The sequence below is a fragment of the Xyrauchen texanus genome, chromosome 28 (assembly GCF_025860055.1).
Source record: "Xyrauchen texanus isolate HMW12.3.18 chromosome 28, RBS_HiC_50CHRs, whole genome shotgun sequence".
Lineage (NCBI taxonomy): Eukaryota > Metazoa > Chordata > Actinopteri > Cypriniformes > Catostomidae > Xyrauchen > Xyrauchen texanus.
This window is the reverse complement of record NC_068303.1, coordinates 32,919,453-32,943,241: the sequence shown is the minus strand read 5'-3', so window position 1 is coordinate 32,943,241 and position 23,789 is coordinate 32,919,453. Positions and strand designations below refer to the sequence as shown.

Genomic DNA, 23,789 nt, shown 5'->3' with positions numbered 1-23,789 from the left:
TTGAAAAAAATACATTATACAGATACTGCAGCACAAGAATGTTTAGAAATGTAGATTTTATTAAATGATCGCAGTGTTCAAAGATTAAAAATGACTTGAATGAGTGCAAATATATCCATAATGAAGCATTGCTTCTGTGATATGAAAACATTGAGGACAAAAATCATGAGCTCAGTTACTCTGTCACTCATATTTGCATCAGTAATCTTGTAAAGCTACATTTAGACCAGTTGCTGTTCTCATAACAGCCTGCAGCAGCCCTACTTTGTATTTAACTTATTCATTATTCAAAATATTTTGCAGCATTGCTGGTATGACAGTCATTTTGTTCCTTCATAAAACAGAATTATGCATGTGATCATGCACTTTGGTCCTCTACTTGTTATACTGAAAGTTTAACTTTATACTTTAGCTATACCACACAGTGCATATTTCTATTTGCATATTTGTCCATTTGAAAGCTAATGCAACTGCAAACATTACAATACGGCTGCAACTAGATTTGCATTTGCTGAAGGAAATCCCAATGCTTGCAAGGCAGCAACAGAATAGTGTTGAAACTGAGGTTGTAGGTTTTGGTCGCATCTTTGTTTTCTGTCAGCTGAATGCAAGAATCCGCACATAGTCACTGTGCAGCGATTATAAATGGTTAAATATATGCAAGGGAGACAAGACCAGGCATTTTTTAGTAAGACTTTACATTACTGTTTCCTTTGTTAATAGTTTATAAAGGGGGTTCATATTCACTAATAATTCATTTACAAGTGCATTATAAATCATTAATATGCGGTTAAAACAAAATGCATAAAAAGACTTTCATGCAATACTTGCCAAATAGTGAGCCGGTTTACCTCACATTGGGTAATATATGCTTAATAACACTTATTCAACATTAGCAAACTATGTACAAAAAGTTCAGTATTGTTTAATGGTCATCAGGCTTTATTGTATGATATAAATCATAAACCAGACTGACATAATCCATTTTTTTAATCTCACTATAGTAATCTCTTTTTGATGCATTTTGATTAATGTAAATATTAATAATTATATTTATTAAGCATTTATAACATGAAAGTTAAAATGCTCCCTATTTGGCAAGTATTGCATGAAATTGTTTTATTAACATTGTTATAACTGCATATCAGTGATTAATAATGCATTTGTAAATGACTTGGTCATTAATAATCCCATTTATAAACACTTATCAAAAGGGAACTATAATGTAAAGTGTAGCCCTTTTTTCATATTGCTGATTTAGTGAGGAAATGGATTAAAACATTGTAAAATGTGCTAAATGGAGCTGTGAGTCTTATTGAGATCTAAAAGCCACATAAAATTTGCAATTTGCCAAATATTGAATAAACTAACAGGCGATGGGTAGGGAATCGGTAGAACAGAAATCTTTTTGCGGAATGCACATATGGGCCTCAACAAGACCAATCACAATTCAGTTTGCAAATAGGTGTAATAAAGGAGACCAATCACAGTTCAGAGTGCAAATATTAAGATGTCATGATTGTTGTCAACATTCTTTTAATGTAAGTCGATGAGAGATTTTCAAACTTTAATCTTACATTTCTTAAAAAGTATAAAATTGACAAAAAATACATAAACAGCACATCTACAGCTGAAGTTAGCTACAAATAAAGTTGAGGCAAGTATGTAGCAATATTCGGCTTATAACGCACCTTAAAAAAACGAGACTTTGCCGGACTTCCTAGGTTGCCTAGTAAAGCCTGTAGGCTGATTTTCATGCGAATGGAGCGGGTCGGTTTTGCCGGGAAAATCCAAAGGATGTGACGTTTATGCGTGCTCCCGAGATCCTTGCCTCAGTGCTTCTCTTCAGCTATTCAACAGTGACAACAAACAGCAACACTAGGAAAACTTTATCTTAGAGATGGAATCCAGCAAACGTCAGGCTTCCAGCACAACACCGAATCCTACACAAACTCTGAGTAAGCCAAAACACACACACACACACACACACACACACACACACACACACAAATTGATCTACTGATTCCTGCCTGGCTAAGCAGGAACGTGATCGTGGTCGAACAAAAACTACAGTGAACATCGGCAGGGCATTTGATTCCTGGAGGGACCTTTGTTTGGTTTTGGGGATCAAAACTGACCCTGAATTGGCGTTCTTCTTATCAGACGGGTAAGCTTACATAACTGCAAAGCATGTGAAATTTAATGCCATAAGGATTGAGCTGTATAATTTTAGCTAACATGATCTTGCCTAATAACGCTGACGAATAGCGAGCTACCTTGCTTTGTAACTTTCAAGTAAACAAATGATCTTCTCTTTATACTAAAAGTCAGGTAAACAGGACAAATTTAAGCAAATACGCTGGTTTCTTGATCGTAGTACAACATATGACATACAAAACATACAATAGTGCAACATACCAGTGCAGTGCAACAGTAAACTCTCTGGTATAGTTTGGTATTATGTAGCTGTATGTGTATATCAGTATGCTATGTTAGCTGATAAGTAGTTTTAATTTAGTTAAACAATCATAACTGTGGAATTTTAACTATGCTACCTCATCTGGCAGCATGATGCCGGTGAATCACATTCAGTCTCTTTGTACGTTAAGTCATTGATTTGGCCGATGCTATGCCTATGGAGTGTGGAGCACGAGCGAGAGCACGAGCAACAGGTAGCTGGCTGCAGTTCACTTAATGGCCACAGGTGTCATTAATAACAAGGGCTTCTGAATCTTGCATACTGCACCTTTAAATAGAGTCTGTACGTCTGAATAAACTATAGCTTAAGCTTAGCATTTAGGGTTATAGGTTTAGAAAAAACCTAACCAGAATGTTTGAAGAATATGAACACAGTTCTATCTTGCAAGCACTGTAATTATGCTTTGATGTGAACAAACAATAATGATGGCAGGTCCATTAGCAGTTGGTCAGTTAAATGTTCTGTATGGCAGTCTAAGTCATTCCCCTGTGACTTCTCTTCAACTTTGGGAAATACAGCAGGTTCATTATCCTGAAGAACATCCAAGGATCATGTAGAGTTTTCTATCACCTCCAACACAGAGGATTCCACTGCAGTACACATTACAATCTAAACTTGAATCTGTACCCATAACCAAGTCCTACTCAACTACCCATAGCAAAGAACAGGAGCTCTGCCCCAAATTGCACCCAAAGGCCTGGCAGTTTTCACCCCCAGCTAGAGCAGGGGTCGGCAACCTTTTTTACATGACGTGCCATTTTTAATTTTCCTTGTTAATCAATGTGCCGAACTTCTTGTTCAAGTACCATATCTGTACTGAATTATTCTGACTACATAGGACAATTCACCTGGAGTCCCAACGCTGCTGCATGCCCTTTGTTTTGTATGATAATGCATATCTGGAATTATAATGAAAAAATACAGTGAAACTGCAGAGTTGCATTCGCAATGCATGTAAAACAGTAATAAAGTGATGGGGAAAGAAGCTCTAAATGCTATTTGCTGAAGAAAATGGAACTTGTGACATAAGATGGAACTTGTGACATAAATGAAGTCTTTTTCAGCCTAAGTAAGGCACATTTTAATTACCACAGAAGCGTGCCAAGTCTTAACTATCACCAAAATGCAAAATGAGTCATTTTTGTCTGCAAGCGTTCTTCATATGGAGTTCAAAGAGGCGCTTAACGCTGGTGCTGATGCCCTGACGCAAATAATGAACCTGTAACAAGTAAATAGCCACAGTCTGCCGGCTGATTAATATTGTGAGGATGAGAGTTTAAGAAAGGCAATGCCCATTGGAATGAATATGTAAACTATGTGGGAATTAGTTCTTTCAATTAGTCAAACTCCCACTTAGACTTTGGAAAATGTTTAATGATACTTGGACTGATGCTATTTTAGTGCATCAATCCACTCTTTTGGCCAGCAGCCATATCACCCTGGAGCTCAAGACTGGTTAATCACTGAAGCTAAGCAGGGCTGTGCCTGGTCAGTGCCTGGATGGGAGACCTCCTGGGGAAAACTAAGGTTACTGCTGGAAGAGGTGTTAGTGAGGCTAGCAGTGGATGCTCACCCTGTGGTTTGTGTGGGTCTTAACACCCCAGTATAATGATGGGGACACTACACTGCAAAAATGTACCATCCTTTGAATGAGACATTAAATGTCATTAAAATCCCAGCGCAATTCTTGCATAGAGTAGGGGTGTCCTGGCCCAATTACCCCCCATTGACCCTTATCAATCATGGCCTCCTAATAATTCCCATCCCTGAATTGGCTACATCACTGTATTTTCTCCTCTCCACCAACAGCTGGAGTGTGGTGGCTGAGGAGGGTCTCCTGTCCAGTACGTAAAGTGCTTTGAGTGTAGTGTCAGAAAAGCGCTATATAAATATAACCTTCATTCTTTTTTTATTTCCTAAGAAAGAAAACAAAATGCAATTAATCACGATTAAAAATATTAATTGACTGATAGTGCTACTTATTATAGATTGCGCTTTATTCACAAAAATTGCCTGGTTCCATTTACAAATGATGGAGAAGAGCATAATAGACTGGCATATTTCCAGATGTGCGGTGTAGTCAAGCAAAAAGTGATGACTCCGGCGTCTGGATCACAGTACTGTAAAGTACTGGCGGAGTGTGTCAGATAATGGTAGTCTGCTGCATTCTCCACTATATAGTGCTCAGAATCAGCCCAGCCCACAGCACAGATTTTGAGGGTGCATTTGCGACGTTGCCTGATCTGCATAATTACTTTATTGGCCGCTAAACCAGCACAGACAAGGCGTGCAAATAACTGGCACTTTTAAGGGGCACAATTCATTTTTACTTTTGATCTCCGCTATGTGTGTTTTTGTGTTTGCCTTTGTCCCTTAATTATGTAGTCTGAAAATCACTGTCATTGTAGTTTAAGGAGCTGGTATGCTTAAAAAAAAGGAATTAAGCAAGAAAATATAGGCTGTGAACTGCTCTATGTGACCGAAGCAGACGTGTTTACTTGCACGACTCTCCAAAAGCGAAGCAAAAAGCTGTGCTGCGATAACAGTGGCTCGTGAAGCACGAATGGTTTGTATCTGTTGTTGACTAGCATGGTTTCGTCACAGTTGAATAGTGTTTAGCTTCCCATTCAGCTCATAAAAAAATAAACATTCTGCGTGATTATGACAGTTTAGAACAAGTGGTAGATTGGCATGCCACGTGCAGGTGCAGAGGGACTTCATATAAATAAAATACATACTGCTCTCTCTCTCGCTGTTAATGGCGTGTCAGTGATTAACCCACCATAGGTTGCCGACCCCTAAGCTAGACCATCACCAAACAAGCACTAATCAGCATAAAGCAGCCTGGAAATTCATACTGGTCTAAGCTGGTCATTTTAATAGGGCTATCTCAGCTCCCCCTCATGAGACGAGGAGAGTGTGCCACTGGCAGACCTGCTGTCCCTCTGATTCTTTCATCTGGGTCCAATGTTCCTCTTGTTCCTCTGCAGTGCTGTTGAGGCCCAGAGCGACCCAGCCAACCTGTTCTCTCCTCTTCATGCTGCTCTGTCGGCTGTACACCGACACCTGCAGGGTAACCTCAGACAGCTGGAACAGTGCCACCTGGAATACAAATGTCTCTTTGTAGGTGGGGTTGGGCTGACCACGGCATACTGAAGTCTTACACTTGGACATCTCCTTCCCTTTGGAATCCAGCATTGTCAACTTGACATAGGTATCTGATAGAGAGTAGAGTGAGTTAGCACTATCTGGTGGTGAGGTTTAGCTCATGCACCAAGTCAAACATGGTCTGTGTTGGGTATAACATACTACTATACTACTATACTAGAGATATGGCAGAAAAGGAAAGATTATTATGGTAGATTGCTATTCCGAACACAGCCATGGGCAATGAAGCACACAAGATGCTCATTGGAACATTCTCAGATTATGCTGGATAACATGATCATCAGGTTTTGTTCATCCCATCTCGACTGCATTCTGTCATTAAATCAAAAGGGGGATATAGCCTAGAAATTCAAGAAATTCTGAAATTCACGTACACTTTTTGCACAAATTGTTATGATTATATAATGCAAATTTTTAAGTAAAGTTTTAAGTAAAATAGAGGCATTTTCACTAGTGGTCGCAGACTTTTGGATCCCACTTTACATAATATATACAGTATATATTACTGTAGGAGGAGCCTTGATATATAGCACAATGGAAGTTACATTTATAGGTTGTTAAGTAAAGCAGGTAAAGATGGAGTCTATTCAAGTAGGCGGTTTTGGACCTTTGAAATGGCAGTAAACTTACCTCTCATGATATACAGTTGACCACTAAAGAAGTGTTTTATACAACAAAACAGGCCAACTACAGGACAGACACAGAAAAAAGCAATATGATAGAGTGACAGATCAAAAGAGAGCAGTTCAACAACAAGCAGAACACAGAAACGAAAAAGCATGCATGAAATAGGTTGTTAAGTTGGGAATTATGCAGGTGGATTGTTAGATCTCTTACTGGGCAGTTTATCGGTGGCAGAGTTCTTAAAATGGGAGCCCTTAATGACCTCGGCGGAGAGTCTGCCTGTGGTGGAGTTATAGAGGAGGCCGAGCAGGAGTTCTGGAGTGGAGGATTCACCAGTGGATCGGTGCGATAGAGCTCCTGCACTACGAGAGACACTCACTATTGACCCACAGCCCTGCAGAACAGTGACATTACTGATTACTAATACAGTACCAGTGAAAGGTTTTTACATACCTGACTCAATGTATGTTTCTCTTAAATGTGACATGTGGGTGAGTAAATGATAACATATTATGATGCATATATATCCTAACAGAGCACTTTATTAGGAACACTATACTAATACTGGATAGGACCTCATTTGCTCCCAAAACAACCTCAATTATTTGTGGCATCTTGTGGATTCCTCAAGATGTTAGAAACATTCCTTTGACATTCTGGTCCATGTTGACATTATTCATCCATCCATCCATCGTCAACCGCTTATCCTGTGTACAGGGTCGCGGGGGGCTGGAGCCTATCCCAGCTAACATTGGGCGAAAGGCGGGGGACACCCTGGACAGGTCGCCAGTCCATCGCAGGGCATGTTGACATTATTGCATCACGCAATTTCTGCAGATTTGTCAGCTGCATTTTTCACGCGGCGAATCTCCCATTCTACCACATCTCAAAGAGGTTCTATTGGATTCAGATCCAGCGACTGGGAAGGCCACTGAAGAACATTGAACTCATATCCATGTTCATGAAACCAGTTTGAGATAACTTTTGCTTTGTGACAGTTGACAAGCGATTATTGGTATTAATGGAATTAAAGGCCCAGGCTTTTACACTTGGAAACAGTGGATCTGAGCATTGATATTTCAGCAGTGATATTTGTAAATGATCTTATATTTTTAGACAAATATTTTTCAAATGTGTTCAACTTTCCTTGTGGCCCTACTGATCGCGTATTGCACGGGTTCTGGTCCCATGAGAATCAGGAAGTAATTGCATTCAAATAAACAATGGTTTATAATTTGAGCATGATTTGGAGGTTGCATTTTCAGTATAAAATACAATTTTTACTCCACTGATAGTTAGGTTTAGGGGAAGTTGGGGATAGTTGGGGTTTGGGCTGTGTTTCTCAGTCCTTTGGAGGACCACTAACAATACACATTTTGGATGTCTTCCTTATTCGACACACTCAAATCAGATCATGGAGCACACTACTAATAAGCTAATTAGTGGAATTGGGTGTGTTAGATACAGGAGACATCCAAAATATGTAGTGCAGTGTCTGCACTAATAACACTAATTATTATGGTTTGAAAACGGCTATTTTCCTCTATGTTTTGGCCTTCCGTCCAAACTAAGATGGCGTTTTTGACAGTGAAAACTGAGCTTTTTGAAAACGCTCTCCCAAGTGGATCCATTTGAAAATGCCGTCTTCGCATTGTAGTGTGGACAGAGAAAATGGAGAAATCTAAAAACGATTATGCCAGTGTGGACGGAGAGCACTTCGAATACAACCCTGTAGACATTTCATCCAAAAATGGTCTGGTGGCAGGGATTTGTATTTTAGTAAGCACTGCACACATACACACACACACACACACACACACACACACTGCTCACCGGGACTGCTGTGCCCGGCTCCAGAGTGACAGGAAGAGCCAGCTTCCCCTGGAGGTTGAGTTTCGTGAGGTAGAACACCTTCTCCCCTAAAACCTTCTCCTTCTTCATACGCCGCACACTGTAGAGACGAAATCGGACAGCATAATCACACAAGGCCTCCTGTTCTACACACGAGAAGCGGAAGGTTTCTGTGAAGATGGGACAGGGTCCCCTCTGCACTCCTGTCTTGGCCCTCTGCTTCTTGGTGGGCAGTAGAACCAGGTGCACCTGCCAGGAAATGTTCCCCGTGCTCTTGAGGGTTGGAATATCCGTAGCGGCGGTCACCGTTACCGCAAGTCGCTGTTCGCCAGGGTCATACTCGAATGCCACATCAAGCGTACCGTATTTCCCCAATACCTCTGGTTCATATCTTTCTGGAAGGGGTGGGATTAAGCTGTCCTGGTAGAGAAAAATGATGGGGACAGGCGAGAAAAAGGAGAGTGACAGTTTTCAGAATTTGTCATTTATGAATGGTCATGTAAAATACAGAAGAACAGCTCAAATTCCTTGAGGAAGCCTGTATTGTTTGGTTCCATTTTTTTTTTTTCAAAAACTGTTTTTCAGAGCTGGATCAATTTCTTAAAAAATAATAGAACCAAATATTTTTCAGTTCGGTTCTGTTAACAGTTGTTGAACGGCCACAATCCTCTGCCTATGCGGAATTAACTCTGTATTAAAATATTCTTAGGGGCTGTTAACACAGAATGCCACTGCAATGTGTTTCTTGCGATAAATGCTGTTCTTAAGACATAGCGCTTTCAGTGTGAACGGCCCCTTACAGTGTTTACTGCACTTTTAAAGTTGAAGTGTGTAACTTTTTTGGTGTTGAAATTAGGGATGTCATAGAAACTCAATATATTTATTATTGATCGGCACGTTATTTTATTGATAAATGTTTTAGGCATCAATATATTAACTTCAGCCGATATTTAAATTAGAAGCCTAATTTGTGTGCTTTCAATTCACTGTCGGTTGCATTCCATTCAATGTAGTCTGATGTAATAGCTTTGGGAGACCACAAGAGGGCAATATAACATTTACAGAAGCCGGTTGTGACATGAACAATGCACAGGTATTACACAAACATTACGGGATGTTTTGTTTGCTCTATCAACAGCAGACGGGGACATGTATTTAAAAATATGTTTGGAAACAATGTTTATTTTTGCAATTCCGTTTGGTGGTGCAGGTGGCAAATAAATTAGACACTTCAGCTTGTTGAACTTAATGGTGAATATTTCATTTATCACCAATCTCTCACAGGCAAACTCAAAGGCAAACTTACCAAATGTGGCCAGAATGAACCAAACCCCAGCCTGAGAATCCAAGAACTGTCCTCCATGCTCCTCATAATAAAACCATCAGTGATATAACTCAGTCACAATGAAATTATATTTTAATAAACAACTGAAAATATTAGTTCACACAGGTCTAAAGGAGATTTTGTATTTCAACAGAAATTGAAAAAAAGAAAAAACAAGGAGAAATTAATGATTGAAATGAAAATGTGTCTCAGATTATCAGTTTGGCCATGGAAAAAAATACTTGGGATGATAAACACACTTTGATTCAAAAAAGCAACGGATTTGTCCATAAAAAAATCCCATGTTGACAATGTTTACAAATTTTTGTCATAATAACTGTTGACCTGAAACAAACAATTCTCCACGAGATATAACAACACTGTGCATTGATTTCAGTTTCCTTGGTGAATATAAGCGTCTGAGGGTGGGGGTCGTGATTCTCACAGTAGAGCACATCGGGGGAAACGGCGGGGGGAGGTGCTCACCTCCGGGCCCAAAACAGCCGTGCTGTCACTGGGTGCGTCCTCCTCATACTCCTTATTCATGTAACTCTCTGTGTCTTCAGGGTCTACACTGCCCTCACTGACGTCACTGCCCTCTGCCGAGTCACTGCGGCCTCGTGAACCACGTTTTAAATCCTCTTTGTCCCTGTACGGTGGAGGCTGATGCTCATTCAAGGAACTTGAACCTTTTTTCTTTTTCACTGAATAGTGAGACAAAAATCCAATATGATTACATCTTGTTTTTAACATAGTTAATCATGAAAAACTGAAAAAGTTACATCACAGTAAAGTAATCAGGAGGAATTAGGAGAAATCGAATTATTTCTAAACACCAGAAGAGGAACATACGATTATTTGAGTCTGTATATATCTAACGACAAGAGTGTCCTTCCAAAGGATTCCATCCATCCATCCATCCATCGTCAACCGCTTATCCTGTGTACAGGGTCGCGGGGGGCTGGAGCCTATCCCAGCTAACATTGGGCGAAAGGCAGGGGACCAAAGGATTCCAAAGTAAGGAAAAAGTTTATTTTTAAGAAGGTGCCTAATCACGTCAGACCATAATAGTTTGGCCTCAATAGATTGTTTTGTGAACCTGTCATGATGCAAAACAGGCTTTGCAAAATGACTCCTTTTATTATTTTAAAAAGTGTACAGAGATTCCCTCTAAATGCAAAAAGAGCCACGGGAGAGGGAGCACAACTGAAGGTCCAGGCAAGATTGACAGTCCGACTCAGCTGAGCAACCAATCAGAACGTTCGTTTCAGACGCGATTGGATATTTGATAACCAATCATATTTTCCGTTTCAATAAGGGGGGGAACATTTCTAGCAACTACATTGAAATGCTAATGCAGCATCAGCGCAGGAGTCACCATAATGTGCACTGTATTTTTACTTGTGTGAAATTATTTATGCATTTAAAGGGATAGCTCACCCAAAAATGAAAATTCTCTCATCATACTCACCCTCATGATATCCCAGATGTTTATGACCTTATTTATTTTGCTGATCGCAATTGAAGATTTTTAGAAGACTATTTCAGCTCTGTAGGTCCATATAAGCAAGTGAATGGTGGCCAGCACTTAGAAGGTCCAAAAAGCACATAAAGGCTGCATAAAAGTAATCCATACAACTCTATTGGTTAAATTCATATCTTCAGATGTGATAGGATAGGTGTTGTTGAGAAACAGATCAATTTTAAAATACGTCTCTACTTCTTTCACTTCCACATTCTTCTTCTTGTGTTTTTGGAAATTCCCATTATTCGTGCATATCGCCACCTACTGGGCAGGGAGGAGAATTCATAGTAAAAAAGAACATAAATGTTGATCTGTTTCTCATCCACACCAATCACACCGGTCATACACATCTAGGATTGGCATGAGGGTGAGTAAAGGATGAGAGAATTTTCATTTTTGGGTGAACTATCCATAAGTTCTAATTGTTACACAAAACTCTTTTTTTATTAAAAACTAATTGCGGAAATAATTCATGTTAAAATAAAAGAAGTGACAAATTATGTTACATATTGTATATTGAGCTGTATGGAATATACTGTATAGTAAATAGGTCTATCAGTTGTATAGGAAAGAAAAGAGTAAAAACACACACATTCATACACTGGAAGCTGCAATATTACATCGCCCCATTATAATATTAATCGACAAATCTGTAAACAACTTATTTAAATGCATGTGATAGTTTTGTCTTGTCTTATGTTAACCATTTAAAATTCGAACTGACCTTCGAACTTAGAGGCTATTTGTTTTTCTGCCACTTATACAATACGATGCTCCTCTGTTTATGGTTACTAAGGCTATATGACTGACTTGTATTGAGGTAAATTCATGACTAAAGTCTTTAAAGCATAAGAGCATGTTGACTTGCTCATATCGAAAAACATTTATTATCAGTGCTTGCATTTAAATGCGTTACATTTTCAGTGCTTGCATTTTGAGATTTAACATGGTTGTATTTTTAAGCATTGAATATTTCATTTGGAAACATTTCGAAACTAATTTCTTTATTAAAAATTAAACAAAAAATATTCACCTTCCATAGTTTGTTAAATATTCAGTTAATTTGAAAATAGCATCTAGATTTGTCGATGGGTAAAATTCAGCCTGTTCTATTTCGCTTAACAAAATATGCTTCCTCAAATTCAGTGGTTCAAATTCGGTTGGAAATTAAAACTTCCACATCCGGGAACAGCAGGAAAAGCAGCAGAGTACCGATGCACAATCTCAACCTGGTGCTATTCGTTCTCACCTGTAGGTGGTACAATGCGCTCGGATGTTGACTGCTGAAGAGGTACAGGTAGAGAGAACAGCCATGTATGGTTTTTAAAGTTTGTTTTTCAAAACGGTTCATGGGTAGAAAATAGATACATATTTGATTTGCACATGTGGATGGGCATGAAACACACCTTTCCACTGATTGGTCAACCCACGTCATCGTCAGTTCCTCAATGCCATTTATCAGAGAATAAGGAATGGTTAATAACTTGTATTGATATATTTGAATCATTGGAAAGCCAAAGCCAGAAACAAGGCTTTGGGTGTGCCAAGGAAAAACTGTGATCAAGAACTGAAGCACAAAAAAGTGACATTTTTTGTAACTTTAACATCAATTGCCATTCACAAATGTATTTTTTATTCTATTTAGCCCTGCTTTACATTATAATGAAATTATTAGCCTAAAAAACTTTTATCACTTTTATCAATGGAGTTGGAAGGCTTGTTAATATACCAAATATAAGGCTTAATATTTATTCATAAAATATGATTACATTATTTTAGAATGTTACATAATTATTTTCCATTATTATTGTCATGAATGTAAGGCAATGAAGGCAGACGAATTGCCTTTATTGTTAACAAAAACACAAAGGAAAACCCTCAGTGGGGAAATAAACATAAATAGAGAACTCGGGCAGGGAACACAGACCAGGGTAACAACATTCACAAACATTCAAGGACTGACAGAGACTGAACAAACAGACAGGGTTTAAATACAAAAACATGGGACAAAGGGGCCAATGAACAAACAGAACACAAACTAGATGACAAGGTGATTAACAGAAACCAAAGGCAAATTAACAAGGGCAGGTGAAAACAATGACAGAACACGAACGCTAACAAGGAGACTATGGAGTTAAACAAGGGACAAAAGTGAAAACTAAGGAGTGCAAAAGTGACAAAAATGGCAAACAAAAGGGCAACAGTGAAACAAGACAAGGTATACATAACAATTATTGTGCATTCAGTTTCCAGCAACGTAAACAAACACATTGTATGCGTTCACATACATGCATTTCTATCATTAAACTCTATAAAGTTGAGCATCAATCTGAAAACCCATCTTACCAAAGTCATGTGATCGTCATTAACTTTCGGCATCTCGACAAGGTTAAATATAATTTCCATGCTTTTCGGTATTTCCACAATATTGTCATGTTGACAAACTCCTGGACACATTGGCCAAGGTTTCAGCATTGGACCGGACAGCTCCCGTAACAAAGCATTTAAGTTCAACTTTATAACAAGCAATCTAAGTGCTGTTATGGGAAACAGGTGTTCTCTATGTAAAATATGGATTGCATCTCTTGAACATGTGGTCTTAAAACTGTGTGGTCACATAACTCACGTCTTCATAAATAATCTGTTGATAAGAACATGCCGTCTAGGCTAATATAATGTTGTACGTCTCATGTAAATTTAGACCTATCACGTCGTATGCGCAGACTGCGGAGACTGCCTATTGATTCCATAGCAATTTTTCAACACTTTTTTATCCTCTGAAATAGTTTGCAATGACTTTCCAATGATCAAATTATATTTTACAACTGATTAAATGTCCTGTCTTTGATAAACTGTGAAAGATGCCAGAAAGATATGTTTAAGTTGCACTTAATATCGGTTCAAGAGCGTACATTTACGAACCTTTTTACAAACTACTTAGATAACAGTGCTTTTGTAAAGGCACCTTATAGATTATGTACTACTTAAGTGCTACTAACATCCTACTTAGTGCTTCGGGAAACCCAACCCAGGTTAATAATAATAATAATAATGCATAAAATATATATATAATTGGATGAATAGAGAAAATCAAATCAGAGGGAGAAGAAAAATGTCATTGGCTTTTCTCACGCCCGTACCACGCATTGTGCAGCACCACATTTCTGTCACCATTATCACCACTAGGAGAAAAGAGCAGACATCTCGATTGGTGAATGTCCCTAAAGCATAGGTTCCACATGTCTCCTTGTTTGGCACACCACAATAATAAGGTGTGTTATATTCAATTAATGTCATCGTCAGGACTATTTGGCCTCCACTGGGTGCATTGATCCTGGAAGCTTCATCTCTACACACAGAGCAATCTGTGAAAACGAAACATTACAAATGCACATAAATGCACACCTGATGAACGAAGCATTGATTGTGTAAAAGAAATACACAATCGTTCTGCACAAAACTATTGCAAAACAAAATGTAATTATGTAGTTAATTAGGATGAACATATCTTTTTTTCCTTCGATTTTCTCCCCAATTTGGAATGCTCAATTCCCAATGCGCTCTAAGTCCTTGTGGAGGCGTAGTGACTCGCCTCAATCCGGGTGGTGGAGGACGACGAATCTCAGTTGCCTCCGTGTCAGAGACCATCAATCTGCGCATCTTATCACGTAGCTTTTTGAGTGCATTACCGTGGAGACAGCACGCGTGGAAGCTTCACGCTATTCTCCGCGGCATCCACGCACAACTCACCACACAACCCACCGAGAGTGAGAACCACAAGTCGCGACCACAAGGAGGTTATGCCATGTGACTCTACCCTCCCTAGCAACCGGCCAATTTGGTTGCTTAGGAGACCTGGCTGGATTCACTCAGCATGCCCTGGATTTGAACTCGTGACTTCAGGGGAGGTAGTCAGCGTCAATGCTCGCTGAGCTACCCAGGACCTAGATAGTATTTTCAAATGAACTGAATATTTTGGAAATGAACTTTGGAAGATGAATATTTATGTTTAATTTCTAATAATGAAATGAGTTGTGAAATGTTTCCAAATGAAATATTCAATGCTTAAAAATACAACCATGTTAAATTTCAGCCTCCCAAAATGCAATCACTGTAAAAGCAACACATTTAAATGCAAGCACTGATAATACAATGCATTTATTTTTTCGATTAGAGCAATTCAACATGCTTTTATGCTTCAAAGACTTTAGTCATGAATTTTCTTCCATAGACCTCTCAACTGCCCAATCGTAGACCTCTTGTAAGTAGCTCTTAATAGCCAATCCAAACACAGGAGGCGGGACCTGCCAGAATACGGGTGGGGGAAAAAAATAAAGCAACACGGCCGCTTCTAGCGTAGTCAGCTTTAATGATCATAACGGCATCTATTTACTTTTGATGTGACGCAACACTAGTGTTAAGTGTAGACAGGGTGTAAGAGTAATTAATCAGTATTTTATTAATATTACTACAGGACTGCCTAAGATATTTCCTTATGACTGTCAAAAACTGTAAAGCTACTTTTTACTCACCATGATCTACTGAGGTGTCACTGCTGCATTCGTCATTCTCAGCATCTCTGTTTCTCCACCCACTTCCCTGCTTTTGGGAGGGCGAGTCTTTGTGTCTTTTTGGTGTCTCGTCCTCACTCTCAGATGATCTTCTCTCTGGGCAACCACCATCTAAGAAAAGAAAGCACAGATTAAATGACATATACAATGAAACAAAATGAAACAAATAAAAAAACTAAACAAAGCATAACAAAACAAAACACACACACACCCCAAAACATAAAAACAAGAACAACAGAGAAAAAAAGTGAACACTTTACAATAGTAAATGTATTAAGTATCATGAACAATATGTTCCTACGGCATTTTTTAATCTTGGTTGATGTTATTTTATAATTGTTCATTGTTAGTTCATAATGTATTAACTAATGTTAACGTATTCATCTTTCAATTTAAAAAACTAAAACAATTTACTAAAAACTGAAATTATCATTAAACAAGATTAATAAATGTTGTAAAAGCATTGTTCATTGTTACTTTAAGTAAACTAATGTAGTTAAGTAAAGCTGACAAACCTTATAGTAAAGTGTTACCAAAAATATGCAAAAAGATTTGCAACTGGCCTACAGAAAACTGTTTGTAGATCTGGCTTATCTTAAAAGTGAAGTGTGTCACTTTACCAACATGGAACTGCAAAAATAATAGTAATTTTTTATTTTTTGGACAAATAGTCCTGTCCCAATCTCACGCAATTGACATATCAGGGCACTAAAACAAACAGTGCACCAGCACCAGCAATCCACAATATTAGGGTCGTTGGGAAGTCAACCTAGAAATGGCTTACTTATAATTGTCTTTGTACATTAAACCGGAATAAGAAATTACGAAAATATGTTTAACATTGAGAAAATTACACAAATCATCTTTAAAACAACTAAAACATCAGTCAGGAGTAAGACAGCAAGTATTCTTCAAGAAGGAAATTATGAAATGTTTTGAGAAGAAACTGTTCATTTGTGGCCGGAGGTTTCAACTTTGATTGAAAGTGGAACCGAAGGAGCAATGGAACCAAAGAAAACCCTCCAGAACCGCACAGCAAGACCAGCACACAGCCTCACCTTTACCTTCTTTGCCCTTCTTTGGATTTGAAATTGACTTTGAGTTCTTTTCCTGAGTGTCCTCCTGGTCTTCATTACTGTTAACTTTCCCTTTCTTCTTAGTTAGTTTGACGCTTGATGAGCACCCATTATCTTCTTCCTCAACATTGTGCTCTCCATTCTTTTCATACTCTGCTTTTGATGTATTTGGACCTCTAGACATTTCGATAGAGTCCTGCTCATCTTGACCATTATCTGGGTGCATCCCATTAATGCTTTCATCGTTGTTTTCACCTTCATGCTTGTCATGTGAGGAGGCATTTTCTTTCTGAGTGGCAGTCTCTGCCTCTTTTGATGCTTGGTCACCATTGCCTTTCTGGTTGTCTGAGGACTGAGATGTGGTTTGAGGCTGGTTTATGTCCTTTTTTTTACGATACCAACCTTTAGAGGGGGTGTAACACCACTCCCATTCCTCCTCCTCAGATCTTCTGGCCTCTTCTTGCCTTTCTCTCTCTCTCTGTAATTCCTCTTCATCTATTTCCATAGTCCACATGGAATTCTTCTTTGACTTTCGGCTCTTTCGTCCTTCTCCGTCAGTCCCGATGTCATAAGCTTCTGTCTCCTGACGCTTCAGTTTGCTGTTTCTCCTCTCTTTTTGGACTTCATCACCTCCAGCCTCCTCTTTCCTGGATTTATCATCCTCTTCGGTCTGTACTTTGTTGATGATTGTATTGACCTGCTCTGTTAGTTGATCACTAACTGTGTAAGTGGCATCACTCACAGCTGTGGACAAATCGTCCACGGCATTAGAGACGGTGTTTGAAACAGAGTCAAGGAGAGAACTGACTGAAGGGAGGCTCTGTTGGAAGCTCTTGAAGAATGCCATTGCTCTTGGTGGGTCTGCTATTGTAACTGACTGCAAATTCTGTTAAAGAGTCAGGTCTCATGTTAAACATAAGGATTTTTCATTAATATCATTTTGTTAAGCATATATTGTTTAAGGAACACAAATGACACATAAGGCACTATTTTAAGACCACTATGTCTGTGCTATGCAATAAATCATAGGCACAAATTCAGTGGGCATGGCCGTAAAGTTTTGGTACTTTTGTGAATGTATGTGCTAATCCTTAGGCGTTAATGGGTTGGTGAAGTAGCGTGTGCAAAGCATGAATGGGTTTGGTCAAGAGCAATTTAATTCTGAGGTTCCACTTCTGGCTATCCTGCTGTCTGTGTCCTATAATGTTCTGCATTCCCTGTCAAGCAATGTAGATATCAATGAAGTCAGCCTGTATAAGAATTTGGTAGTGAAAATGGGCTGTATGCAATGCATTAGAAGAATAGAAATATCGGCCATTTTTGTCTGTATTTTCCACATTCAATGCATCCTTGTTGAATGTCATATCTCTATGACCATGACACATTTCTTATATACACATGGAAAATGTGGTGCTCATAAGGACTAACTGGATGTAAATTATAGATAATATAAGTATAATTAATCATATTCTACTTCCACACAAATCATGGCTAGTATTAACAGTGATTGTCAGGGACATAATTTTACAAGCTATTGTAACTACATTTTAAAAAATGTACTTTGACAGCACCTGCTGGTGGAATCCACAACCTGCAGAGGAGTTCTGCACTGAGAATAGACATAGTTCTTAGAACTCTAAAGCACAATGACTTATTTCTCACAAAAGAGCAACTTAGTTATTAGTTGTTAGTTATTACTTAGTTAACTTAGTATTTTTATCAACCTCTCATACAGTGGCAAGAAAAAGTATGTCAACCCTTTGGAATTACCCGCATTCATGTATACATTTGTCTTTTTTAATCTTTTTTAACGAATAACACACAAATGAATTTAATGTTCTTGTACATACTGAATACATCATTCAAAAATTCACAGTGTAGGTTGGAAAAAGTATGTGAACCCTTAGGCTAATGTCGTAAACAAAAGCTAATTTGAGTCAGGAGTTGGCAAACCTGGCATCCAATTAATGAAACGAGATTGGAGGTGTGGGTTGGAGCTACATTGATTTATAAAAAAACATTTAGAGTTTGCTATTCACAAAAAGCATCTGCTGACGTAGACCGTGCCTCGCATACCAACATTAAAACATTATGTCAATGGTGAAATATGGTGGAGGGATTATCATGATTTGGGGCTGCTTTGCTGCTTCGTGGCCAGGACCACTTGCCATCATCAAGGAAAAAATTAATTTCCAACTTTTTAGAGCACATTGGGAATTGGGCATTCCAAATTGGGGAGAAAAAAAAAGATACCCTACAGGATGTCAAAGTGGCTGTGCGCCAGCTGAAGCTCAGTAGAAGTTGGGTGATGCAGCAGGACAATGACCATTAACATCAAAGTAAATCCACAACAGAATGGCTTCAAAAAAGAAAATCCACCTTTTGGAGTGGTCCAGTCAGAACCGAGACCCAATAGAAATGATGTGGAATGACCTCAAAAGAGCCGTTTACGCCAGACATCATAAGAATATGGCTGAGCTGAAGCAGTTCTGTAATTCCTTATGAAAATTCCTTCTGAACGTTGTGTAGGTCTAATCCGGCTCTACCGGAGATGCTTGGTTGAGGTTATTGCTGCCAAAGGAGGATCGACCAGTTATTAAATCCAAGGTTTCACAGACGTTTTCCACAGGACTGTGAATGTTTAATGGGATATGTTCAGCAAAGTAAAGACATGAAAGATTATAATAGTTTTTGTGTTGTTAGCTTAAGCATATTGTCTACACTTGTCAAGGTCAAGGTCAATTTATCAAGGACAAGCAATTAAATAGCTTTCACTCAAAAGCCAAGGAATACAGATAAGTCTTAAAAAGTTATTTAAAAATATCAATAGAAGGAGCAAGTGCTTGTCTATACTTGTGACATTGTTGAAGATGTAATCACATTTTATGATCAATAATGCAGAAAACCAGGTAATTCAGGACAAAAGGGCGTACATACTTACCTTGCCACTGTATATACACCCATTAAAACAGTTTGCGCATATACACCCACAGATGTGTGAGCAGTCCCACCCACCCCCAGCTGGCTCGAAAATTGCACTCGGATTTAGCTCTCACGAAAATTGGATAATAGCGCAGGCACATAGTGGGATTGCCTGATGCACAAAGGATACAAACTTTGACCAAAATGAGATATCTTATAAGTTTGCATAATATCACTACCAGCAATCTAAGACAGTCCTTAATACTTTTTAGGAAGACTACGATTTGAGACACAGCCATATAACTACTTTATGAAAAGAGCACAACATCAATGAAAGCTCCCTATTTACCTGGCAAATCCTTGTTAAATCCTTCAAAACAAGACAGATCACTGCTTGGGCTCTCCACTGACAGCTTGCTGCTGAGGTAAAGAAAAAAGAAAGCGATCAAGCCCATAAAGACAGCAATGGAGGACAGGATGCCTAGCAGTTCAGGAGATACTGAGGAAAGAGAGAGACAAAAAGAGAAAGCAGGATAAAAGCTGAAAAAGTAAAGGGCAAGAGCGGAGAACATGATCTCCTTAGATAACAGACAAGCAATGGAAATGGTGATGTATGCTTTCATGAATTCCACAGGTTTTGGTAGGGCAACAAACCTTGGTATAATTTCCTTTAAAGAGAAGTCACAGTATCTACAGTGCAAATGACTTAGAGACATAGATGTTTCACAAAAACATCAGTCTTAAAATTATAATTTGATATCTTTTGCTTTAGAGTGTCAATAGGAAATATCAGTTTCAGATTTCCAAACATTCCTTTTGCAAATAGAAAAAATAGAAGTCCTGCAAAAGATGGTATGTCCCACAAAGCTGTTTGTGTGTAGATCTTTCATGGATCAAGGTATCTAGAGCTGAGCATTTTGAACTTTAGTGAACATTAAAGTGCAGCAAAGAGTAAAGCATTTAGAGTAAAGCAACATCTTCAACCACCATGAAATATACATTAGCCGCAGTTTATGTGAAATACAGCTACAAAATCTCTAAAAACTGTCAACAGTTCAGCAAATATTACCACAATATGTAGGTAACAAAAGTCCATTGATGTCTCAAATCCAACTATCTCTTTATTCAATCAGTTTGTAGAGTTCAAGACCTTTATATTTCTTCCGTCAAGGCTCTTTATTCCATTAATCAGTTGGGCCATGATATTCAAATGTTTTTGCCTTCCAGGTCCTGCAGCAAGTGAATCTACAGCACTTGTCCACAATCTATCTTTCCCAACTCTGAATAATTCACTAGTCTAAGGTAATTGGATGCCCCACCACACTTGTGTGCACAATACCTCTGCACCTTCCATTGTAACCTACTGTACATTAATTTGAAGTTGGAATGAAAAAAGTTCCTTTTATTTGAGCAGACATTCATGATGTGGATTAATAAAAGCATAGCATGGATATTGTGGAGTTCACGGAATCTACCATTCAAATAAATAAAAATCTAGATTTGTACATTAATTGAAGAAAATGAGATTGGTGTTTACCTTGATGCCATGGTGGCTGACGGAGTGTTGCTATTCTGTTGCTATGTTGTTAATAGGCATCACAAAGTCTTTGCTTAGGTGTAGTTCACCCCAAAAATGAAAATTCTGTCATAATTTACTCGTTTTACCTCATATTGTTTCAAACCAAACAATGAAAGTGAATGGTGACTGAGGCTAACATTCTTCCTAACATCTACTTTTGTGTTATAGGGAAGAAAGAATGTGAGTAAATGATGACAGAATTTTCATTTTTGGGTGAACTGGCCCTTTAAGTTGGCTTAATATTTGACATTTGACTCTTAAACATATGCAGTGAGTTCAATACAAGTTAAGCTCAATAAACAGCATTTGTTGCATAATATTAATTACCACAAATATTAACTTACAATTGAAGTGAATGGGGCATGTACATGTTAAAATTAGGGCTGTCGATTTAACATTTTAATTCAGTGCAATTAACTACATTAATAAAAGTGTTTAAAAAATTAATACAATTAATCATATCCCCAGACCATAATAAGGAAATTCCTGAGCAATTCAAGCTTAAGGTACCACCTGTATTCTCCAAGGGACATAAGCGAACCTTCAGCTGTATAGGCAACACTCAGCTTATACAGAGAACAATCTAACCCTTCAGCAGACAGCACAACACAAGGATGCGTTCTTGCATTCAAAACACAGCTTGATGGAGCGCAAATATGAACTTAGGGATCTCAAGACGTGTTTTTGTATTAAACTAAAGTATTAAACTACGTTTAACTTGACACAGTTACATAAAAATGGATATCATTTTTTTATAACATTAAAACCACTTGCCTAATATCATGTAGGTCCCCCTCTTGCCACCAAAACAGCTCCAACCCGCATCTCAGAATAGCATTCTGACATGATATTCATCTCACCACAATTGTACAGAGTGGTTATCTGAGTTACTGTAGACTTTTGTCAGTTCGAACCTATCTGGCCATTCTCTGTTGACCTCTCTCATCAACAAGGCATTTCCATCTGCAGAACTGCCCCTCACTGGATGTTTTTATTTTTGGCACCATTCTGAGTAATCTCTAGAGGATATTTTGTGTGAAAATCCCAGGAGATCAGCAGTTACAGAAATACAAGCTTGTCTGGCACCAACAATCATCCATGCAATTATCTAATCAGCCAATCATGTGGCAGCAGTGCATAAAATCATGCATATACGGGTCAGGAGTTACAGTTAATGTTCACATCAACCATCATAATGGGGAAAAATGTATCTCAGTGATTTGGAGTGTGGCATTATTGTTGGTGTCAGATGGGCTGGTTTGAGTATTTCTGTAACTGCTGATCTCCTGGGATTTTCACACACAACAGTATACTCTGTGTGTATATATATATATATATATTGTGGCAGGGCGGAGGGCGGGGCCGGGTCGTGGTCATACACACCCGGTCCCGTATTAGGCTAATTATGCCTCCGTGAGGTTTAAAGGCTGACTGCAGAGGGCCGTGCGGGAGAGAGAGATCGTTAGCGGACATGTCCGTCATGTGTGTTTGTTTGTGTCTTCTTTTAAGTTTACCATTAAACTATTATTTATATCGTCAAGCCGGTTCTCGCCACCTCCTTTCCATTGAATACGTTACACTGGTGCCGAAGCCCGGGAAGGAGGAGGGATACGCCTTAGTAGAGTTCTCGCCACTACCGTCCACCCCAACGGAGCAGCCGCGGCCATCTGCCGGGGGACGAGGAGCCCAGCCACCTGAACGAGGACAATGGCCGCCGACCACGAGGGGAGGAGGGGCTCCTAGCCGACCGCCTGGAGCGGTCAGGGCCGCTGCCAGGGGCGGAGGAGTCGCCTACCGGCCGCTGAAACGCGGTGGGGTTTAAGACCGCCGACCGCGAGCGGGGAGGGGCTCACTGCCGACCGCCTGGAGCGAGAGAACCGCTGCCAGGGGCGGGGGAGACCCCTTCTAGTCCCCGAGAACGCGGCTGAGTGTTCCGTCCGCCAGGGGCTGGAGGACTGCCTCAGATCCGCCCGGAGAGGCGCGGCTGTCATCCGATAAAGGGTGGAGGAGTGGCCGAGGAACAAGCTGCGGCGTATCGGAGAACTGGCGAGTAAGGTTTTTTTTTTTTTCATCTCTCTCTCCTCTCTCTCTCTCACTGTCGCTCTGCGTTGGCCTTTATCCTCTTTTAAATTTTACAGTTATTTGGGGGGGGGTACTACACTATTACAGGAGTACCCTCCCATTTTAATCATTTTTGTTTCCCTCCCCTTGTCCCCTCCCTCATCCAGGTAGATGGGGATGACCTGCCGGCAGTCAGCGCGGAAGGCGCGCCCTCCCCCAGGGAAAGAGGGGGGATGTACATCAGGCTGAGAGAACGAGGGAGGAATGTGGCAGGGCGGAGGGCGGGGCCGGGTCGTGATCCTACACACCCGGTCCCGTATTAGGCTAATTATGCCTCCGTGAGGTTTAAAGGCTGACTGCAGATGGCCGTGCGGGAGAGAGAGATCGTTAGCGGACATGTCCGTCATGTGTTCGGCAGGCGGTTCTCGCCTCCTCCTTTCCATTGAATACGTTACATATATATATATATATGACAGCCCTGGTTATAATAATCACTGTTTCAAATGTATAGCCACAAAACAATATGCATGTTAACATGATTTTAGTGTGATAAAATCGCTTACTAACCATTTATGTGTAAAGTTATAACCAACTTTACAACTTCACTGC

At 39.4% G+C, this 23,789-nt stretch overlaps 1 protein-coding gene across 3 annotated transcripts in view; it reads right to left on the bottom strand.

The window, feature by feature from the left end:
• Positions 1 to 49: 49 nt before the first annotated feature.
• The window catches only part of syt14b (synaptotagmin XIVb), a 28,370-nt gene continuing 4,630 nt past the window's right edge, over positions 50 to 23,789 (bottom strand). Inside the window, exons 3-9 of one of the 3 annotated variants that reach the window (XM_052096266.1) lie at positions 19,890 to 20,039; positions 15,504 to 15,653; positions 9,933 to 10,150; positions 8,105 to 8,542; positions 6,485 to 6,665; positions 6,278 to 6,334; positions 50 to 5,697 (exon numbers count right to left, since the gene is read on the bottom strand). In XM_052096266.1, the coding sequence (XP_051952226.1) occupies positions 5,381 to 5,697; positions 6,278 to 6,334; positions 6,485 to 6,665; positions 8,105 to 8,542; positions 9,933 to 10,150; positions 15,504 to 15,653; positions 19,890 to 20,039 (1,511 nt within the window). In that variant the 3' untranslated portion in view covers positions 50 to 5,380. The remainder of the gene's footprint in view (positions 5,698 to 6,277; positions 6,335 to 6,484; positions 6,666 to 8,104; positions 8,543 to 9,932; positions 10,151 to 15,503; positions 15,654 to 19,889; positions 20,040 to 23,789) is intronic. The other 2 variants (XM_052096268.1, XM_052096267.1) reach the window with 2 other exon arrangements.